Source organism: Otolemur garnettii, unplaced genomic scaffold, assembly GCF_000181295.1.
Source record: "Otolemur garnettii isolate 467f Iridium unplaced genomic scaffold, OtoGar3 scaffold00017, whole genome shotgun sequence".
NCBI classification, from domain to species: domain Eukaryota; kingdom Metazoa; phylum Chordata; class Mammalia; order Primates; family Galagidae; genus Otolemur; species Otolemur garnettii.
In genome coordinates, this window is record NW_003852412.1 from 15070863 (window position 1) to 15094226 (window position 23364).

Sequence of the window (23364 nt, forward strand, 5' to 3'; positions counted from 1 at the left end):
TGGATGGGATGTATTGAAAGTCTGTGAGTGAGCTGATTGTGAAACTGCCCCTGACAGGAGCGTCCCTGCTAGATATTCTTCAGAAAGCTGCCACTTGCTCCTGTCCACTTAGTCACTGTAATTGGAGGGCAAGCTAATTAGTGCCTATACAGTAATAAGTGTTCTCTCCATAATTGAAAGCAGACTTATGATTCATTAGACAGTTCCTGTGATTCTTGGTTTGGGGGGGGGGGAACAGATTTCTAATCTGTTAAGTATATACTTAATCTCTTAAGTATACAGATGGGCCCTTTGGAGGACTGTCCACTTCTCTGCACAACTTCTCAGGCCTGCTTTTTGGCAGATTCAGCCCTTGTTTTTTCTTCTACCAGAAAGTGGAAAGGGCCAGTGACTGATTCACTTGCATCCTAGCCAGGGAGTGCTTTTAAAGTAGATTTAAGTAATAAGGGAGGATATAAAGCTATCGACTGAAGTCAGTTTTGTGGGTCTTCAGTGCATTCTAAGTAGTCCCACTCCTGCCTCCATTGCTATGAAAAATTGAGCATGTTACCTGTTGCTGGCCTTGAATTTCATGCAGAACTACTAACTTGCAGGCAACCTTTTATGGATCATTCAGTCCTACCAGTGGAAGGGATATTTGAAAGCACACTTCAAAGGACACTTCACCAAGTGCAGCCGCTTTAAAGCTTGCTTTAGCGATAAGTTCATTGGATGATGAAGAAGAAAGTTTTCTCTGTCTATTCCACAGAGGGAGGGGTCTCCCGTGTCCCATCCTCACACGATGAAGGGATCTATCTGTGCTTCCCCGCACCTAAACTTAACGCCGTCCCCTAGGATGAAATCTGACACAATTTGTGTATGATCATACAGTGTGATGTCTGCGTGCTGGGTGGCTGCGGTCTGTGCCCGGTGCACGGAGGCAGGCTCTCAGTACACTTTAGTTGACCTCACGGTGAAGGCTACCACCTGCGTGAGAGCAAAAACAGACCCGTAGATAGGACCACCAGCCCTCAGGATGAAATGGAAAGGGCTGCACTGGCCCCGGGCAAGCTCTTTTACTTTCTTTATCCTCAGAGTCCTTTTCAAGTGTGAAGTGAGACCTTCACCAACGGGGCTCTGACAGTTAGTGCTCCAGGTAGACTGGGCTTAGCTGGCTCTGCTGTGTACCGTGAGGTCACCTTAGGCAACTTACTGAACCTACTTTGTTTCTGTATCTGTAAAATGGGGAAATAATGCTTACACTGCTGGAAGCCTGGACACATGAGCAAAGCCTGGGGTTCCTGGTCTGAGCTCTAGCAGATACTGTTGCTCGTGTATGTTATTGTTAAAATTAAGTCCACAGTCACTGCTTTCTCAAAAGCTCTATTTTATAAGCCAGTAAGACAATAAATACGTCGAATTCCTGTAACTTGAGTTAAATCTCTACCGTGGTCTTTAAAAATCTTCCTGTGGTTGGTGGAGTTTCTGTCTTTGATAGAATTCAAATCATCTGTTCATAAGCACAAGTACAAATAAATAATCTAATTAAATGATGCTTTTTACTGCAAGGGGGTGAATTGAGATAAAGTAGGAACAGAATGTAATAAAGGTAAACATATCTTCTCCCAAGTTTTAATTCTTAAAAAGAACAGTGGGTTGTCAATTTAAAAAAAAATTTTGCAAACAGAAAAATATATCTAAAGTACAGACTCAAGTGACCTGATGATAGCTAGATCTGTTTCCCTGCCAACCAGTCTTCAAAATCTATGATTCAAAAAGTATGATTATGTTAAAAATTGGAAAAAACAATCAGTTGTGTCTTGGTACCATAATCTTTCATGTATTTCTACCTTTTCGTGTGTTCTTTGTGAATTCTTTTTTGATATGTATGATGTTTGCAGCATAGTTCATTTTATATTTATTTCTTTAAAAAAATTGTGAAACAGTCAGAACTGTAAGAGTGGAGATGAGCTTCTCAGAGTGACGCAGGTGCTGGAGAGGATGTCTGTCTTCTGTCCCAACCTCCGGCTCACACTGGCCTTTTTTGCATCTAGATTCCCAGGTATATCATCACACTGCATGAGCTCCTAGCTCATACGCCCCATGAGCACGTGGAGAGGAAAAGCCTGGAGTTTGCGAAATCAAAACTAGAGGAGCTATCCAGGTAGGTAGAGAACTTACAATAAAGGCTGGCGATGGGAGCGTGGCAAGTTAGTTTCTTGTGGAAACCTGGTACATACGTTTCGAGGACCAAGCAGCAGAGCACAGATCCAACTTCTCAGCTTCACCTTGAAGTTCAATGCTAGCTCATGAGATGAAGCTGTCTTTGGAGACGTTCTTATAGCATGTGAATTTATGTCGTGATGGTTAGGTGTGCTGTGGTTTTAAGTTGGGGAGTGTTCCCATTTCTTTTAGCGTAATAACAAATGACTTTCAGTTGCATTTTATATTTACATTTGGCAAGAGCTGGAGAATGTACAGTTTGCGTTTCTCAGTGACTTTTCACTGTTACAAGCACTTATTTACATCTGTGTTCCTGTAGCTTATATGGAATAAATGGTATAAAGGTCTCTAAATGGTCGGCTATTTTCAATGAGGGGGACTGTCCATAAAGTAATATGTTGGTTCCCTGTTGCATTTAAACGCAAGTATTCCCAGGACATACTGTTTAGAATCTCCATGCATGTTGGCCTTGCTTTGGGTCATGACTTTTTGAAGCCCAGAGATCTAGTCTCCTTCCCCCACAGCCCAGTTCAGTGGGTACAAGTTCAAAACCGAGCTTCTCTGAGGGAGATCTTTGACCATTTGCTAAGGCCACAAAAGTTGCTGTCACTGTCTGTGTTGTATCTGACAGAGTGATGCACGATGAAGTCAGCGACACTGAAAACATAAGGAAAAACCTTGCCATAGAGAGAATGATCGTGGAGGGCTGTGACATTTTGCTGGACACCAGCCAAACTTTCATCCGCCAGGGTAAGTCCTTGTGAATTGCACCCATGACCTACTTGTTCTGTGCAACTGCCATGTGACTCTGGTGCCCCCAAGAAGGCATTGGGGAGCAGGCCCAGCTTAGCTGTGTGGTTGTGCTGTCCATGTAGGACACCCCGCGGCCGTCCCCCTGGCTGTGGCTGAGGCCCACCTCTGTGCTGTTTCTTTTCAGGGGCCATGAAAAACAGCAACACAATCATAGTAAAGCACGAGTGGGGCGGTCAATTACAGTCTGGCTGGACTCTCCTCCTCAGTGGACCGGACATTCTCTACAGCCCCAAGGAGGATGGGTCGGCCTGGCCGGTCGGAGTGGCAGTGCCAAGTGATGACGATATCCAGGCAAAGGCCCAAGAGAAACTTGCATTGCTCAGAGCCCTTTGCCATAAGAGTGAGGACAATGTCCGAACTGAAAACAGCTGTCTCTTGTTCCCCTTTTTCATCAGTACCTCTGGATCAACCCCCATGACATGATTTGACTCAACTGGTAACTGTAATTGCCAGAGGCATTGTGTCCCGATCAATCCTTGCCATGCTTTGGCAATGGTGAAGCTCTCGGTTTGCGCAGTGTGCTTTGGGGACATCACCCAGTAAATTAACCTTTTGAAGAGTTGAAGATATTTGTGCTGGAACCTGTGAAGAACCATTAGCCTGACAGTGCATATTTCTCCTTGGCTCTTTTCCCAAAGTGCAGGAAGTAAACTACATCCTAAGTTATTTTTAAGTGCTTAGGCCATCTGGGGGACAGAGGCATGCCCCGTGCAATTGGTCTGAGACGCCATATTTCACATGCTTATAATTTTGAATTTGATGAGGAGTGGGATGTTAATTTGGAACTCAGATGTGTCACTAAGGGAGTTTTTGTCTATAATGTGCCAGTACCATTTGAAGATATTTGCGTTGCTATTGCCTGCCATCATGTGCTGCTGACGGTCTTTTTTTAACCTCATCAACAAGACATTATTTGTGCTGTGCACATTAGTTTTTTACAGAATGTTTTAAAAGTTTAATGGATGCCATTCTGTTTTTCATTGTTCATTTATCTACAAGGAGAGAAACCACACATATGTTAAATTTTGATAGTATGTTTTAGGAAAGGATTCCTTTTCTCATTTTTGCCTTTAGATATTCTTTCTTTTTATATCCTATCATGCATATATGTGTGTATGTGTGTGTGTGTGTGTGCGTGTGTGTGTGTACACATACATTTTCTTTTTAGTAGAGATGGGGTCTTGCTCTTGCTTAGGCTTGCCCCAAACTCCTTAGTTCAAGCAATCTACCCACTTTGGCCTCCTAGAAAGCTAGGATTACAAGCATGAGCCACCTTTTTCTTTAAGTAATGGGGGAATATAATGCTAACAACATTAGGGGCCTTTATAATCCCTCCTCCGAGCCCCTGCAGAGACTGTGTCCCCACATTGGCACTTCCCTGTCTCTGTACTGCCCCCAACCTGGGGGCTGGAAATGCCTTTATTCATCTCTTTTGTGCCTATTGAAGATCTGCATGTCTTACCAGGCTTATGTGAAATACCTCCAAGGAGTCTATTAAAATGTCCCGCTCCCCCTTCTTCCCTTGCGTGGGAAGGGAACTACCTTCCTCCCTGTTTCCAAGGCACTTTGCTGTGGGTGCATGCATTTCAGCCTCTTGTGTGGAGGGACTTGTTTGCACGCCTGTCTCTCCCAGTAACCGCAAACTCTGAAGGTCAGCACTTATGCATTCTCTCTGCCTTGCCTTGTCTAGAACAAAGATTTCTGTTTTAGATACCTGGAAAATGGGCATTGGATTAAACCAAATTATTTGTTGAATTGCCATTATGAGTGTCAGGTGTATTATTTTGTATTTATCCTGCATTTAGAGTTCACTGAAAATGTCCACTAATTGTCTTACACATCTTGTGTGTGAGACTGGAAACAGAAGTCTCTGTAACTATTTCTCTAGGACTTTTGAATGCAAAGTATTATCGACCTTAAACATTTATTATATTGCTAAAAGCAGACTTTTTTTGGTCTGAGCTTGAAAAAACATCCATAGTGAGACATCTAGAAGGTCAAATGTATTGAATAAGTCCTATTTTCTTTTCATTGCCATTGGAGAGTAACAATCATAAACACTCCCCCTTCGATGATTCCCATGTTATTTATTCCCGGTCAGTGCCGTGCGTTTAAGGAGTTTCTGTGAGCTGTTGATATTTCTCATATTGTTTTGATGCTGATATGCTGACTTGCCTTTCAGTGGTATTTCTCTACATGTTTGGTTCTGTTAGTCTGTTTAAGAATTATTCAATAAAGATGGTTTCTAAACATCAGACCTTAATTGGAAGGTAGCATGAAACCCAAGTGCAGACCATTTGGAAAGTTGACCTTGCTTTGCTTGGGTGGTTCCTATCATCACTTTTACTTAATACCCTAAACAGGCTTTAAGACCTATTGAGGTGTTTTTAAAAATTATTATTCTTTAACACTTTGTGGAATTCTGTTTTCTGTGACATGGGCTACAGTTTCTCTCTATTGGGGTACTAGCATTGGTGTTAATTATTTTAAGGATGATAGGAGGTCTATTTCAGCATGTGTGCACCTGTGGTGGTTTCAACCTTACATGAATGTCTAAGGACTAGAAAAAAATAAATCATCCAGGTCACCTGAAAGGTCACCTTCAAATAAAGGTGATAGTCATTCTTGAATGGTATTTGATGGGGATTCAGTGATTAAAATAACAGAGGTTTTATTGTAAAGGGATTGGGTTAGACCCCATCCCTGTCTGATGGGTGGGGTGTGAAGGACCTTATCACAGCAAATGGTTCTTTATTTTCTAAAATCTGTTAAAAGTTTGTGGAATCAATGTGTGAAGTATGTGTGAGGCAAGAACAGGAAGAGAGTATAGCTGTGTGATTCGAGGTCAGATCCTGTCTGCTCAGTTCTTTGCTCTATGATATTAGACACAACCTCTCTTTCCTCAGTTAGTTTTTTTGTAAACTCGTGTTGTTAGTAGTTACCTATCTTTTGGCATTGTTGTGAAGACTAAGTCAACTAATGTTTACCAACCCACCGGACGCCTTGCCTGAAAGATGACAGCATAAACTTTAAGAGCCAAGATCCAAATTTGGGAATGAGTTTCTATTTTTAATAACACGAAATATGTTAATACACGAATATTTATTTATTAGAAGATAAAAGCACTCTAAGTTGACATTTCACACAAAATCCATTATGCATCATCAACGATGTCTTTGTGGAAATGGAAAATTCCGTGCAAGCGACTGAATACAGAAGGAAATGCTTGGAGAATGAGACGTGGGCCTCTCCGGATGTCAGTCATTCCCAGACTTAAACCACGTGCTGCCGGTGCACCAGGGTTCTTTGAAACTGTAACACGGGGTCTAGAGATAGTCATGCTTTCTCAAATGCCTAATCCAGTAATGTGGAAATTGTTCTTCATTCTTTTCACTGCTGAGTGGAATTAAGAATAAGGGCATTAGCTGATGCCAATCCATGGGAATTTAGTGAGTGAAATAACAGAAATTTCGTCATAAATTGACCCCAAATTATTAGCTAGACTGATGACCAGGATGCAAAGGATCGTGCCACAGCAAGGGTCTGATGCTAAGGAATTACCAATTTAATACTAATTATCTCTCTAATTTGTATTAACTAGAGAGGAATCTTTTCTTCGTATCTCATGGCTGTGTTGAAATATCATGTCAAATGTGAAAAAAATCCACTAGAAATGCTTTTTCCAAATATGATTATCTTACAAACCAAACAATAGTGTTGACATTTCTCCCTTTTAGTTGAGATATATACATTTCTGTAGGTACGTACTGTACATATTCTCTTACTAGGATAAGAGGTCTACAGTTAATAGATTAAGCATATGAGAGTTTGGTTGCCAAGGTAACGTCTTTTCTTCTTACCTCAAAGCTGAAATTCCCAGTATTTACTAATATATGAATTAACAGTGTATTCTATAATTTCTTTTTAAATTACTTTTTATATTCTTTAATCTCTGACTTTAAAATCACTAAATTGCTAGAAGCATTTGCCAATGGACACATTATGAACCCGTTTTCACAGCCTTGCTTATACCCTTTCAGAAAATGACTCCCAAACCCGTCTGTCTACCAAGACATTTGTCTAAGCCCCTGTACAAATTTACGCCGTCCCAGCTGTGTGCCAAAGCTAGCATTTATGGACTTTTCCCACCCATACCCTTTCCAAAGTTCAGTTTTATCTGCTGAATCCACTGCCATTCCCTGGCTATGCCACTTACTTGGGGATGACCTTACAAGAGCTCCTTAGCCTTGGGCCTCAGTTTCCTCACCTGTCAAATAGGAGCCATTGAACTGGCTCCTCTGAGAGGCCTCTGCCAGCAATGCATCTCACGAGCACAGCGTTTTGCTGCTGTTGCTGCTCTTCGGCCGCCCTGACCTCCTGCCCCTGCTCTCCCCACACCTCCCCTGCACGTCCAGTGCAGGCCCTCCTCCTGGGCTGCCTGCTGGCCTGTGCCACTCATCCATCTCCTTCATTCCCTCTCCTCTGGCCTGTTTCTCCACTGGAGTTGAGCCTTCTCCCGGTCCCTTGTTCCCCAATCCCGTGCCTTCCCAGGACTGTTCCTTGCTATTCTTTAGGGTGTGAACAGCTGCCTTCTCTGTGTCTGTCAAGCAGCCCACGGAGACAGCCACCTGAATAGACGGCGTCAGATGCAGGCATGGGGATCAGGGCCTGTCCCACCCTGCACACCTTTCCACCTCTGTTAAAAAAAGGAGATAGGATCTGGAATATTCGTATGTTAATGCGAACATGTTGTGACTCACAATCACGGTTGACCTGTTCTCTGTGTGTGTGCTCTTTATATCAAGAACTTCAGTGTTTTGTTTCCACTTGTACAAGTCATCTGTGCCCATCAGAAACATCGGGAAACCCAGATGATGTATGAAGAGGAAAATAAGGTTGCCTGCAATCTCGTCTCTTAGTGATGACCACTGTTCAAGTTTAAGGGTCGAGTTGCATGTCATGTTTTTTATGAGGCTAATTTGAGCCTGTGTAAGGCTGCGTTTGAAGTAGGGGGTGGATTAAACAAAATAAGAAATACAATATGCTCATAACCCAGACTTTACCACCGTGCAGTATATCCATGTAACAAAATTTCACTTGTGCCCCTTAAAATTATATAAATAATCATCAAAGAAGTACTGTTGGCTCAAAAGTTAGAAACAAGGTATTTGTAAGAATGTTTTGTAGTCGTACTTTGGCTTGATATTTAACTTCCACTGGAAGATTTTGAGGGGAGAGGAAGAGGTGGTTATTATTAAGGTGAAATATCAAAATAATCAAAGATAATCTCAGTATTATAAATCTGTACATAGCTTTCCACGTGAAATGGAAGATGCACCCATAGGAGTGCGCTGAGTGTAGATTTCATGTCGTTTATTTTCCATTTAGATTCCATAAAGCATTTTTATCATACAGATTTTAAATAAAACTCAAAATAGCTGCCCTTCAAAAAATAGTTAACTAAATTTTATAGAATTATATATGTATTTTATCATATACATGTACATTCTATTTTTAAATACAAAGTAAACTATATTAATATGATATTTACCTTCTGTGCTTCAGGAAGAATAACTTCTATTTGTTTTTTATTATGTTATTATATTACTATGTCATATATATGTTATTGTTAAATAAGTAAATTGGGATTGAACTACATCCCTAGGGACAGATGGTAGAAGAACTCATCCTCTGAATTCAGTTTGACCTTCTTTAAAACTTATTTTCCAGCTTATAGATGAAAAATCCATTCCAAATGTTTCACAGAGATGTTGGGAACAGTTCAGTCCTTAAAATACAATGCATGGTTTCTTCTGCTCAGAGTGTAGGAGATGTACTTGTTCTGAGGGTGTGACTGATAAATTAGTCCTTAGTAATGGGAAATAAGTCCTAGAGTTTATTGCCACAGCAGAGTCCTCACTCGACAGCATTTTAATTGCTGTGTCTTCTTCATTTTTGTGATCACCAGGTTCTCTTATTCAAGTACCTTCTGTTGAGAGGGGGAAACTTAGTAAAGTTCGCCTGGGTTCGTTGTCTTTGAAAAAGGAAGGCGAGAGACAGTGCTTCTTATTTACAAAACACTTTTTAATTTGTACAAGAAGTTCAGGAGGAAAGCTGCATCTGCTCAAGGTACTGGTTTTCCATGACTATTCCATTATGTTGCAAGAGTTTGAGAGGTATTGAGGTTAATTCCGTTACGACTTTCTTGATTTTATTACAAAACAGATAGTCGTGATTCCATAAAGAGTGAAGTTATCAATAGTTACTTTGCTATCACTTGTATTCAAAGTAATAGAAATTTATTTTAAGTGTGCATTACCATAAAGAAGTATAATTAAGGTCAGGTGTGGTGGCTCATGCCTGTAAACCTAGCATTCTGGGTGGTTGAGGCCAGTGGATTGCTTGAGCTCAGGAGTTCGAGACCAGCCTGAGCAAGAGCAAAACCCTGTCTTTACTATATAAAAAAAAAGAACCAAGCCGGGCATAGTGGCACATGCCTATAGTCCCAGCTACTTGGGAGACTGAGGAAAGGCTCAAGCCCAAGAAGAGTTTGAGGTTGCTGTGAGCTATGATGCCATAGCACTCTACCCAAGGCAATGGAAGGGAGACTCTGTCTCAAAAAAAAAGTACAATGAAATTCATAATCTGGGCAAAATTATTACTAGTTGATGACTTCAAGAGTACCACTACAGTATTTACTAAATGCTATTTTATCTTGCTCTGTACTAGGAGCCAGAAAACTATGGCCCATGGCTTACTGCCTTTTTTGTTAATAAAGTTTTATTGTAACATAGCCAAGCTCGTTTGTTTATGCATTATCTGTGGCTGCTATTATGCCAAAATGGCAGTTTTGAGTAGTTGTGATAGAGATTATATGCTTGCAATGCCAACAATATTTACTATCAGATCCTTTAGAGAAAAAGTTTACCTATCTATACCTTCCATTATCATTGCTTAAAAATATACAACACTGTGAATCCTGCTTAAACTGCCTCCTGGTAGGTGAGTCCAGCCCTTTGCTGAGCTGCTTACCTTCTAAAGCTGCTGTGGATGGTGCCATCTGGTCTCCATCTACTGAGTTGCTAAATTTTATAAACATTGGGAGTGAGAGTGTGGTAGGGGAGAAGAATTTAATTGAAGTTAAATTAATTCAATTTCTTTTACACATTTAAGTTTAATTTTGGACCCTATGAAACATTTTTTATGCATAGCAGAATTGCTGTGCTTTCTTCTGTGGTTACCTGAGTACAAGTCAGAACTTCCCAATCTACATAAGACCTTTAGCCTCTTAATGAAAAATTGCTTTGTTTCCAGACAGGTGGGGTTCTTTCTCTAATAGAATGCACGTTGATTGAAGAGCCTGATGCAAGCGATGATGACTGTAAGTCACATTCTATGACTTAGAATTATAGGAGAACGTCCACAATTGACCCCCTCCTTAAGTTGACCTAATTTTCATAGACTAGACATGTACCACATGTACGTATCAGTACCGTAGGCCTAGTTCCTTTTGTTGGCAACCTCCATATATATCTACCAGTTTGTGATAGTCCCTTGGTTGGTTAACTTACAGAGGTTCTACTGTATATTAGAATTTTTAAAATGAAGTTCTATGGTTTTTATTATTTTATAGTTATGAAGAGCTCCTTCAGAAAGCAAGAAAGATGCTGAGAATAAAGTCCCTAAAGTCATTTATATATCAAACATTCTGTTGAGAACCATTTAACCCATAAGCCTTGTTAAACAATCTTTGGGAATTCACATTTTACAGAATTTGTATCATGATAGTGACTATTCAGTGGCATATTGAGAAGAAAGAAGAGTAGAATTAGAGTGTTGGAATTCTATAAATTAAAGAAATTTAAAAAAAAAACTGTGACATAAGAAGGTAACCATTATCCTAGTCTCAAGTGATCAACAGACCTCAGCTTCTTCATCTGCTTATGAGCTTAATAAGTCTTGCCCATCCCTGAGAAGCATGATATTGTTAGAATGAGCTTTTGGACTTGCATGCACATTGATCACATTAATAGAACCATGTTAAAGCAGCCATCCCTCATGTTTCCATATTCACACCTAATTGTTTGGTTTCCATGTGTTGAAGCCAAAGGTTCTGGGCAGGTGTTTGGACACCTGGATTTTAAAATAGTGGTGGAACCTCCCGACGCTGCCTCCTTCACTGTGGTCTTGTTGGCACCTTCGCGCCAGGAGAAGGCTGCCTGGATGAGTGACATCAGTCAGGTAAGCAAAGTGTTTTTAATTTCACAGCATAAATGTTTAGAGAACATTTTTAGAGTTCTTTTATTTTTATTAAAACAATTACATCCATATATTTATTAGCCATTTGTCTTCTTTAGAGAAGGTTCTATTCATGTCTCTTGTCCATTGATATATGAGATCGTTGAGTCCTTTGTCATTGATTAATTTGAGTTCTCTGTAGATCCTAATGGAGGAACAGGAATCCAATGTACTCAGTTCTAATATGAAGGCAGTAGATGAGCTAATACAGGGGTGGGGTAAGGAAATGAGGGAGTGAGGAGAGGGGAAGAGACGGGTCACAGTGTATGGCATACCTCTTGGGGATGGGACACAGTTATAAGAGGGACTTTATTTAACAAATGCAATCAGTATGTCTTAATTCTTTGTGCCCTCAATGAATCCCAAACAATAAAAAAAAATTACCTCTGGTTACTATGTTCACTGCCATCATCAGTGTGTATCTTGATAGACTGTGATTGCTTTTTTGTTGTTTTTTTTAATGCTAAAATTTACTTGATATGGTTCAGCACCCGTAGCTCAGTGAGCAGGGCGCTTGCCACATACACCAAGACTGGAAGGTTCGAGCCCAGCCTGGGCCTACTAAACAACAATGATAATTGCAACCAAAAAATAGCCGGGTGTTGTTGTGGGCACCTGTAGTCCCAGCTACTTAGGAGGCTGAGGCAAGAGAATAATTTAAGCCCAAGAGTTTGAGGTTGCTGTGAGCTCTGACGCGATGGCACTCTACCAAGGGCAACAGCTTGAAACTCTGTCTCAGAAAAATGAATAATTTACTTGCTATGTAGTCCTTGCATTTTAGTTCCTGGGCATTTTGCATCAGCTACAAAGGTAATCACTTGTGTTGAGGCTGTAGGAGTTGCCCTGCTAGTAATACATTTTCTAGTGACGTCACTCAATGTTTTGTTCTTTTACTCCTGAAGTAGGATAATGGTGAGAGATACAGAAACGGCTAACAAGAGCAATAGGGAGAAATCAGGAATTAAGAGATCAGAAGAAGCACTATTTGCAGTTGTACATCTGCAAATGAACTCCTGTATTTCCTAGGGAAACATTAGGGAACAGAACTGCTTAGCCTTCCTCAGTGCAATGCCCAGTTAGAAGGAACTGCTGCATTGTTTGGGTCATAATAGGATTTAGAAATATGCCAGCATTAGTTAGCATTAGACTTGGGCATTCCTAAGTTCAAATGCCAGGTAGTTTTGGCTCCTACTGTAGGACAGAATTGATGCTGTGTAAGGAAAATATTAAAAGAGGTCTTGATAATTATTTTCAAAGTTGTTAAGGAAGATTGAGGCAAATAGAAAAGGCATATCTTGTAGATTGCATGGCCTTTTTTTTTTAAAGATAACATATTAATTTAAACATATGACTTAGGTGGAAACATGAACTGTATTATAGCTCTTTAGATACTTTTTTTATTTTTGAGTAACTGGAAACTGAGGGGAAATAGAGAATGAATGGCAATAAAAGTAATTTTTATTTGTCAAGGAAGTTTTAAAGACCCTCTTTCATTTGGCCCTTGCAGTAGTGTTCTGAAGGTCAACAGAGAGCCGTATCAGTCCCATTTCCTAGGTGGGAAACCTGAGGCCTGGAAAGCTAAGCATTTGTGAAAAGTTACTTAACTGCTTTGAGTCAGGACTCACACCTAATCCAGGTCTTTTTTCCAGTATTCTAAACATCCTCTACAAGAATGCCTTCTGCTGAATTTTTACATATATACTCTGCTTGTTGACGACTAAGTGGCTAGAGGAGAGGCCACTTCTTTTCTTGTTGACAAAGAAATGAAAGTATGAGCTCTTTCCTAGTCACATAATTGCATCCTCAGGGTGATTTATTAATACTTTCATTAGCTCTGCACTATAGTGAATACTGCATTGAGTCACTCTCTATTTGTAATGCATCTCTTAATACTTTGCAAAACTCTGGCCCATTCATTGATTCTGTGAACATTTACTGAGGGATCACCAGGTGCTGCCAGGTATCCTGTAGGTACCAGTGATACAGCGGTGGTTCCTGCTTTCAAGAATGCAGGCTGGAGCTGGGCACCGTCACTCACTCCTGGAATCCTAGCACTCTGGGAGGCTGAGGCAGGAGGATCATTTGAGCTCAGGAGTTTGAAACCAGCCTGAGCCAGAGTGAGACCACCCCCCCCGCTAAAAATAGAAAAATTAGCCAGGCATTGTGATGGGTGCTTGTAGTCCCAGCTACTGGGAGGCTGAGGCAAGAGGATCACTTGAGGCTCGGTGCCTATAGCTCAGCGGTATATATGCCAGCCACATATACCAGAGCTGGTGGGTTTGAATCCAGCCTGGGCCTGCCAGGGATTCAACAATGACAACTACAACCAAAAACAAAAACAAAAAAAAAGAGGATCACTTGAGCCTGAGAGTTTGAAGTAGCCGTGAGCCATAACACCATGGCACTCTATCCAGGGTGACAGAGTGAGACTCTGTCTCAAAAAAATAAAAAAATAAAATAAAATAAAAAGAAGACAGCCTAGCTTGTAGGGAGGAAAAGGAAGTAAATCTAATGCAACAAATGTTGTAGGTATTGTGAGCTGAGCTAAGCAGGAAGAATGGGGGAAACAGGAGCAGCACAGGTGTTTTTCCAGCTGTTTCTGCTGTCTACTTTGTGATATTCCTGGGGCTCCTAAGATGCAGAGGCCATATGACCCTAAGGGAGCTTCCTTAGGGTGTCTTCTGAGGAATTGTTACAAGAGAAAGACCCTTGGAGTGTCTAAATGATTCTGTGCCAGCTCTTAGAGAAAGGCACCCGATGCCTTGCCTGCCACAGATGTCCAAGTCAGTCCTGCTTGGCTTAGACATTGAGGCAGGAGTATACAATTTTCTCCTTATTTCCCCAGCTTGTTATGGCTAATATGTTGCTTAGCAAAAAATTGTAACTAGATCCTATCTTCAGTCAAAAAAAGCTAACAGAAAGTGGTGTCTTTCCGGGTGATAATGATCTCATCACATGAGATAACTCTGTTCAGTGATGGAACCTGGACACGATGTGGCTTTGACACTTGGACTTACTCACTCAACAAACACACGTATGCAGTGGTCTGTATGCCAGGTACTGTTCTATGGATTTGTGACATGAACAAAAGAGACAACAACAATCAGATTCCTTGACCTCAACCTTTTGTAGCTTACAGCCTCATGTGGGGAAGACCAAAAATAAGCTAGAGAGGTAATAAATAAGTACATATTATTTTATGTGAGGAGGTGAGAGGGCAGGGTAAGAAGGAGCGTGTCTTTGGAGTTTTAAGGTGGTGGTCCTAACTCTGAAGGAGACGTTTAAACAGAGCCTGTTGTTGGTGATGGACATGAAGATCGTGAAAAAGGAGAAGTCATTCCAAGCAGAGGGAAGAGCAATGGCAGAGACTCTATAGCAGGTCGCTGCATATTTCAAGGAACATTACAGAGGCCAGTGTAGCTGGAGTGGACCTTGCAAAAATAGAAAAAGAGGAAGGCAAAGAGGTAATAGCAGCCAGATAAAAGGGCTTTGGCCTGTACTCTGCGTCAGATGAAAGTTATGAAAGGATTTGAGTAAAGGAAAGCCATGATCTGACGTGGGGTGAGAAGGATCACTTTGGCTGCTGCGGTGAAGATGGAAGAGGGCAGAGGGCAAGAGGGCATGTGGGAGGTGGGTGGACACGCGGGAGGTGGGTGGACACGTGGGAGGTGGGTGGACACGCGGGAGGTGGGTGAGCACTTCTGCAGCAGTCCAGGCGAGAGGCGTTGACAGCCTGACTAGCACAGTAGGAGTGGAGTTGGAGAGAAGGGTCCTGAGTCTGGATTCATTTTGAAGGTAGAGCCTGTAGGGTTATGGATTAGATCTGGGATGGGAGAGAAAAAGAAGAGTCAAGGATGACAACGGAGTTTTTGGCCTGAGCAACTGGAAGAATGGGGTTGCCATTAACCAAGATGGAGCAGGCTGCAGGGGAAAGAGTTTTGGAGATGAAAATCAGAAGTTTACATCTGGATATGTTGGGTCAGAGAGGTTCATTAGCCATTCAAGTAGAATTGCTAAAAAAAAAAGAAAAAAGAAAAAGCAGTGGGATATGGAAGTCCAGAGTTTAGGGAAAGGTCTGGGCAGGAGACGGGACATTATCTGGGCAGTATTCAAGGCTGAGACTCTGGAGATCCCCAGGGGACTAAGTATAGACAGATCTGAGAGGAGAGTTGTGGGCTGAAAGAGGACTCAGGGAGAATAGCAGAGGACCCAAAGGAACCACCAGTGTAGGAGGGGACTTAGAAGTCAACGGAAACAAAGTGTCAAGGGGGAAAGAGTGGTCACGTGCCAACTTTTGCCAAAGGCTGGGTCAGGCAGTGAGCCTGCTGGGTTTGAGGGCAGGTGCTAGGGACAGCATGCTCTGCCCCTGACCGCACCTACCCTGCCGCCCAGCTGCTGCATTGCCCGCTGCCTTCATTCTTTGCTGAAAGCATTTTCATTTGATAGGAGAAATGACATGCACCTTTATGGACTTGGTCCGTCTCTGGAGTATATCGCTGGATGCATTCATTATTAAGAAGATGACTTTACTGAATTCTTGAAAATGTACTGTTTAATATTTTATTCTGTGCAGGTTATGGACCCAAAATCAAACTAGAAATATTCTCGACACCCAGCACACTAAAATGTTTATCAGAGTAGTTTCAACAGATAACCTGAGAATTTAAAAAAACTGCAGATTCCCGAACCCACATTCCTGATGCCATTCTAAACTCCTTTGTCTTAACAAGCTCTGTAGATGACTTTTGCACAATTAAAAAAATCTCTGTTCTGAAGAATGAGCTCTATCCCGCAAGTCTCCGCAATCCTGCCATACAGAAGTCATTTTACGGTTCGTCTCCCGGTGTAGACACATCGTTTTTCCTTCTTTCTTCATCTGTTTCTTTCTGTAATCTCACAAACTTTTCATATTGGTTTCTTCTAATAGCTAGTAGAAGCAATGTGTGTGTGTTTATTTATATGTACATATAAATAAAACATGCATATATTCTACCACATTAATTTACCACTTCTTACAGTTTTTTCTGAATCATCGAGCACTGAGCATATGGGCTGTTTCCAAGTTTTAGGATTAATATGTCATGTGATGCTAAACATCTTTGTGCAGGAGTTCCCCCCCCCTTAAGGTATTTGTTGGTATATACAGGTATATATAAAGTTCACGTGCTATTTAAAATAGTGTGCAGCGTTCCCCTAAGAGTAGAAGGCAGGTATAGAGGGGCTGATCCCTTTCCCGATGTCATGATTTCTCCTTTGACAGACTGCCACAATTCCTTCCACAAATATATAACTCATCACGTCACTGTGTCCCCCACAAGATGCAGCCTTCTAAGTCTTATCTTTGTTGACTTTTATCACACTTACCATGTTTTCCTATTTAATGGAAAAGTGATTTTCCTTCTAGTGGTTTAAGTTTCTATTTCTGTGATTATCAATGAGATTAACAATTTATTGTCTGTGTACTAGGTGAATATTAATTCATTGGATCCATCTTTATAGACTAGAGAAATGCCTTTTTTCTTTCCATTTAAATTATGAACATGTACCCCACTGTTTTGACTTCTTAATTTTTGTCACTCTTTGTTTTTCTAAAGTTTTTTTATGGCTTGATTTGAAGCCGCCTTGCTAAGCTCCTGTACTGTGTAACTCTAATCCCATGTGACTCTTATTTAAAATCATAAAGTGATGCCTGGACATTGATGCAATTCTGTTTCCAATAGGAACTCTGTAGAAAATGTAAGACTTTTAGCTTTGCCAGATCTTTCTCTCTGAAGCTGTAATTTTTCAAAGGAACAATTGCTCGAATGATTAATCACACTTGTAGTTACACCAGTAAGGCCATAATTAACTGTTGGCGCCTCCAACAAAACGTGCAAGTGGCTAGTGGTCTCGACCAATAATTCTTCTCCTTTTCCATCTATTTATAGGGAAAGATTCTGAGGCTGAAGATTTGACCATTCATTTCAATAAGGTGCATTCATTTGTGCTTGTCTTACTGTCATACATAATGGTTTATTAAACAGAGTCACTGTAATTATGGGTATTAACTAAAATGCAGAATTAAAATCCACCTCTGAACTTTTCAGTTTGGGCAGGTGTGCCGAATGCAGACCTATGCAGACAGATTTGCCGCACAATGGACATGCTAAAAATGCACTAAAAACATCTTCTCTGAAATCAATAGGGAATTTGCTACTCTAACATAAGAATTAAAAGGAAAATTGAATCTTTTCTTCCCACTGCTACTTCCCATTACTTAGAAATATTGAGAAGGTAAAAAATATGGCAAGACAGTAGACTGCTGACCTATGAACAAGTACTGCCTTAAGCAGGCGTCCTCAAACTGTAACCCACGGGCCACACGCGGCCTGCCTAGGATATTTATCCAGCCCGCCCCCGCCGGGTGTTTTTGCTGCTGCTGCCTGTTCTGCTTAGTAGCTGACTCGTCCTGGGGCCCGCAGCCCGGCCTTCCAACGGTCCGAGGAACAGTGAACTGGCCCCCTGTTTAAAAAGTTTGAGGACCCCTGGCCTTAAGCAAGACCATCAGAAACCCATGCTGGAGAAGACATTCTCCACACTGTCCAAAGACCAGCTGCATCAGAGTCACCTGGGGCTTTTGTGAACATACATGTTCCCAAACCCCACCCTGGTCATTACAAACTAGACTGTCCGTGATCTAGGAATCTGCTTTCATTATCCTGTTAATTTCAACATTTGCTATACTTCACATAAGGTGAATATGACGATAAAGTTATCTGATACCTGCTTATTTTAATATATGTCTTTGTCACTGAGTGAACACTACTCATTTTCTCAGGGCTCCATGACTTCTTCTCAACAACCAAGGTATATGCTTATAAACCCGTAAATATATACCATACCTTCCAAGAGTGTATTCACATAGACACGAACTCTCATCAGCGTATCATTACTCAAAGTCCCAAATGGAAGCAAAATAAAAGCAGAATGCCTGGTTGAAGTAGAATTAGTGCACCCCGAGTCCACAGAAGCTCTGTTTATTCATACCCAACTTGTCCCTGAAGGCTGAATGGGGATTAAGAGTCCATTTTAAAAATTATTCCTCTAATTGAAATGTATTATACTATCAATCTATCTCTCCATTCATTCCATAGATAGATTACAGATTGTGTGCATTATCAAAGACCTTTTGATAACTATAACTACATGACTATAAAATATGACTTCTCATTATATGACCTTTTAAGCTATGGTTCGGATGGCATGCAGATTTTGTTTTCCCCCTTAAATTGAGTATATTTTGTGAAAATTTCCTTTTATTTCTATTAAAAATAATTTTAATGCTCCACACATTGAATCAAAAAGATTTATGAACGAGACCTGACACTGGGTAATGAGATGTGCCCAAATGGTCACATAAATCACTTTCTTTGGATATAAAACTTTTATCCCAATTTCCAATTCTGGAAATGTGGAGGGCTGAGATCATTTAGGTCTCTCTAGCTACAAAGCTAGAAATTTTTAACATGAACAATCTGTGGGGGAAAAAATACATAGGTGATATTTAAAGATAGAAAGGAAACTCTCTGTTTGCCAGAGACAACAAAGAAACTTAAAGCTTGGAAGCTGAAGACTTAGAGACTGGGGAATGATTTTAGATTAGGTGTTGGTCCTGAGCCCTAGGAGTATAACATACTGAGAAAGGAAGAGGTAGCCTTGGGGCCATTAAAGTAACTGAGATACACGTTTGAAGCCTAGACATTGGGAGGCTGCTTCCTCTGTGAAACAAGAACTTAAAAAACCCTACTCATTGGCCCAAGGAAAGAAACAAGGAGGTCTTTCTTTGTCTAGAGTTCTGAATTTTTAAAAATCCCCTTTTTAAAAAATGAGGGCGTCTCTGGTCTATATATTTGAAATTCAGATTTATAATAGCCACATGGCATGAAAACTTCAAACTGAGAAATCTTTATGAAAGTAACTTTCAATTGTTGAAATCCCAAGCATGCTTGGTAGAAGCAAACACAAAGCCACTCACTCCATTAGCAAATTTCCACAATTTAGGACCCAAGACATGTGCTCAAACAAAAAATTGCAAATTTTATGAGTAAATTACCTATTTTATGAGTAAGTTACCTATAATGAGCAAGACTCAGCAGACGGGAGAACAGTAGAATTATCATTGCAAGAACTTCAGATAATAGGATGACAACTTGGAAAAGACAGTAAAATAAGAATACCTAAAATATAATAAAACTATAAAAGAAGAAAGAAAGATAAAAGAGAAGGGAAGAAGGAAGGAAGAAAGAGAGGAAGAGAGAGAAGGAAGGAGGGAGAGAGGGAGGGAGGAAGGAAAGAAGGAAGGAAGGAAGGAAAGAAAGAGTAATCAGAGCACTATATAGGTAGGACCAGGCTCATCTGTCAAAGAACCAATAGAAAATCTAAAACAAGAAGCTATAGACATCAAAATTACACATTTACCAGAAATTCATTAAAGACAGGGGATCAACCATGGCTGATGAGGAGATTAAGAACCAGATACTACATCTATGAGAAGATTACCTAGAATGCAGCAAAGAGAGATAAAGAGATGGCAAATATGAAAAAAGAGATTCAGACAGAAGAGTCAGGAGGGCAAACATACACTGAATGGAAATTCCAGGAAAAAAAGATTTGAGAGAATAGAAAATATTCAACCTTCAAAGAGAAAATGAGTAGAAATTTTCAAAATGGATGAAAGACATGAATCCTCATATGCAAGAAACATACTGAATTCTAAGCTACATCTACTCAACCAAAACTTTGTCTAGGAACATAGAGGTGAAACAAGGGAAGATGAAACACAAAAAGAAAAATCTGAAAAGGTAGAAAAACAGATTACCTATGAAAAATTACAAGACAGAAAGGTAAGAGATTTGTACGAGGAGAAATATATAAGAACAGTCACTATATCTTTGTAATGGCAGAAAAATTGAGAAACCTCTTAAATGCATACATAATCAGAGGTTGTCTAAAGTGCACCTGTATGTTTGTACCTTAGGACAGATACCAGTTAAAATGAATGAATTTTACCATTTCATATCAACATGAACAAATACAAAAATCTATGTAAATTTTTTTTTTTCAGTTTTTGGCCAGGCTGGGTTTGAACCTGCCACCTCCAGTATATGGGGCCAGCCCCTACTCCTTTGAACCATAGGCACCACCCCAAATCTGTGTAAATTTTAAAAATGCAAAAAGTATTGCTTTCCGTAATGGGCAGATACATACAATTATAGTAAAACAAGAAAAAAGGAATGAAGGAAAGGACAGGAGGACACTCCTCAGCTCCAAGGCAGTGGAGCTTGGAAAGAGTCTGCTGACTTGGAAAGAGTCTGCTGAAATGGACAAAGTGTGTGGGTGTGGAGCTTTGTCTATGCGTGTGATGTGTTTTATCCTTAAAAAAAAAAGGATTGACCTATAGCTAATGAGGCAGAACATTAATATTAGTTAGGTCTAGGTGGCTGGCATATGGGTGCCTCATTCTTTCTGTATGTTAGAAGTATTTCATAATAAAAAATAAAAATACTGAAATGAAAAATAAACATCTATATTTATTCCCTTTTTGCCTGTATCTCTTGCATTCCAAATTTTGACCCCTTATATTCATGGAGAGAGGTGAGAAAAAGAATAAAGACCTTCGCCATTCTATTTCTTACACGAACGATGATTTATTTAAAAAAAATAAATAGCTTAATAGCATTAAGATTCTTAACCTTTAATTTTTTAATCTTTTTTGTGATCGTTCATTTTTTTGGCATGTTATTTGCTCATTCCAATTCTTTTCTATACTATTATATTAAAAACATTAAATGTTATTTTAGCCGAAGAAATGCCTAAATGTATATTCATATTAGGTGTGAAAACCCCAGAGATTTCGTTTCTGTTTTCTCTCTCAAGTTTCATGCAGTATTCTCCCTGAGCTACTTATGTATAACACTGTAGCCAGCCAAAAAAGTATCTCTATGCATGCGTCTCTTGCGTCTCTTCTGTGTTTCTCTGCAAAGTCTCCCCAGGTCCTGGGGCACTGTACTCCAGATTGGCATAGTAGATGAGGGATGGCGGAGGGAAAAGCACTTGCTTCTTAGGTTGGACAGGAAAGAAAGCTCCGTTTCAGCTCCATGGAGAGGGCTTCTGTCCCAATCCTTGGCACTTGGCTCCTGTGAGGACCTGTAGAAGCTGAATGTCCTCCTGGATACCACTTTCCACCCCCCCACCTCAGCCGGTTCTCTGGGCAGGCAAACTGGGTAGACTGGTCTTAAGACCCCTCTTCCTTTTGGTTCCCTCTTTCAAAAAGCAAGAGCTGCTTCCCCTCTGGTCTCCTAGAGGAGAGGAGTGACCAATGTCAGCTCACAGAGAATTGCATCTCAAGATGCCCTGGTTGTGGGCACCCCATTGCTGTGTTATGACTGCAGGACAGGAAAATTGAGAGACCTCTTAAATGCACACATGTAAGAGATTATCTAGATAAAATGCAGTTGTGTGTTCATACCTTTGACTCATACCAGGGCTCCTTTCCCTTCTTGGACGGTGCACGTGGTGTGAAACGCCCTTTGAACTCATCTCCAACAGTGCATTTGCTGAGTTTCCAGACTTAGGAGCAAACTAATTCCTTATTTCCTAGGGGTTTGGACTAAGATCCCCTCAGAATAGGAGTTAAATCTGTACTCTCCACCCTCCTGTCCAGGAAGAGGCACATATGACCCAGGTCTGTGACTCTAGCCACCTCCAATGTCCACCATCCCCCCTTGTCTGGGCTCCCCTTGAACAGAGTGGCTGTCTCTTTGGAGCCACGTGGGACCTTGGGCTGAGCGTAGGTGGTCTCACCAGGTCATAGTGTGAGGTCACCTCTATTCTTGCTTGTGCGGTGATCCTAAGGCTGAGGTCAGAATAACTAAGCCATTTGCTTAGAATACCAAAGGAAACTGGAGGAATGTTGTTTGTTTCTCACAGGTCTCACCAAAACCATCTCTACCTTCCCACTTCTGATGGGAATCCCAACGGGATTCCTCCTTGAACTCTAGACTGGCACAGTAGAGGAGGGATGGCAGAGGGAGAAGCACTTGCTGCTTGTGTTGGACCGGAGAGAAGGCTCTATTCCAGCTCCTCACTGTGCCGCAGAAACCTTGAGAGGGAAAAGCCTACGGAATGGCAGGGAAGGCCACTGGGATGCAGGATCACTTGCTCCCTGTGTGAGCAACCTCTCTCCCCGTGCAGCCCTCTTCCTTATCACCCATCCCCACATGCCACATGGTGTGGAAAGAACAGGGATAAGGTTAATCCATTTTCCCCTGGGATTAAGAAAGTGAACTTGCCTTATTCATCTCCTCTGTGCATCCTTTCCCTGCTTCCCACTCGCCTCCCAGTGCTCCGCCCAGTGTCTTCCCATAGTAAGGGCTTAATAAAGGCACATGTAAGACAACCATCACGGAAAGTCCCCAGTGTCATGCAGCCACTGCAACTTCCTGAAGCTCATGAGAATTCAAAAAATAGACTTAATTGGGCTAGACACTCAAAGAACATGTGGCCATGCTTGATTAGTTTTAAATATATTGGTATCAGAAAATTTAAAAATTGCCTTATAGCAATGGACATCTTTTATTTTTATCGTGTTTTTTCCTCTTCATTTTGTTCAGTAACTCGTCCATTTGTATCATTTCTTTCTTCAAAATACACATCCCCAACCCTTCCTCTTCGTGCCCACAGTCTCCCGCAGGGGAGCTACAAATCATTTTTATTTATTGACTCAGAATATAATTCTGATGATCCCTTGGGTTTCCATTTATTCCTCCCTCTTTTCCAGTGAATAGCACCATGAGGCCACTTTAGAGCGTCTCAGTGTAAATGAACTGCTTAGAAGCCCACAGTGGCTTCCCATCTGCCTAGAGGATAGAATCCCAACTCATGACTCTCTCGCTACAGCTGGACTCCAACTGAGTTCCTCAGCCCTCTTTCTTGCTTTTTGTTTGCATTAGAGCAGCGGTTCTCAACCTGTGGGTCACGACCAAAGAATATACATCTTGCATATCAGATATT

The 23364-nt window shown here is 40.9% G+C and overlaps 1 protein-coding gene across 2 annotated transcripts in view; it reads left to right on the forward strand.

The window, feature by feature from the left end:
- The window catches only part of RASGRF2 (Ras protein specific guanine nucleotide releasing factor 2), a 244354-nt gene that overhangs the window by 110938 nt on the left and 110052 nt on the right, over positions 1–23364 (forward strand). For both annotated transcript variants that reach the window (XM_003785953.1, XM_023510921.1), the window contains exons 8-12: positions 2034–2143; positions 2834–2952; positions 8984–9144; positions 10330–10396; positions 11120–11256. In XM_003785953.1, the coding sequence (XP_003786001.1) occupies positions 2034–2143; positions 2834–2952; positions 8984–9144; positions 10330–10396; positions 11120–11256 (594 nt within the window). The remainder of the gene's footprint in view (positions 1–2033; positions 2144–2833; positions 2953–8983; positions 9145–10329; positions 10397–11119; positions 11257–23364) is intronic.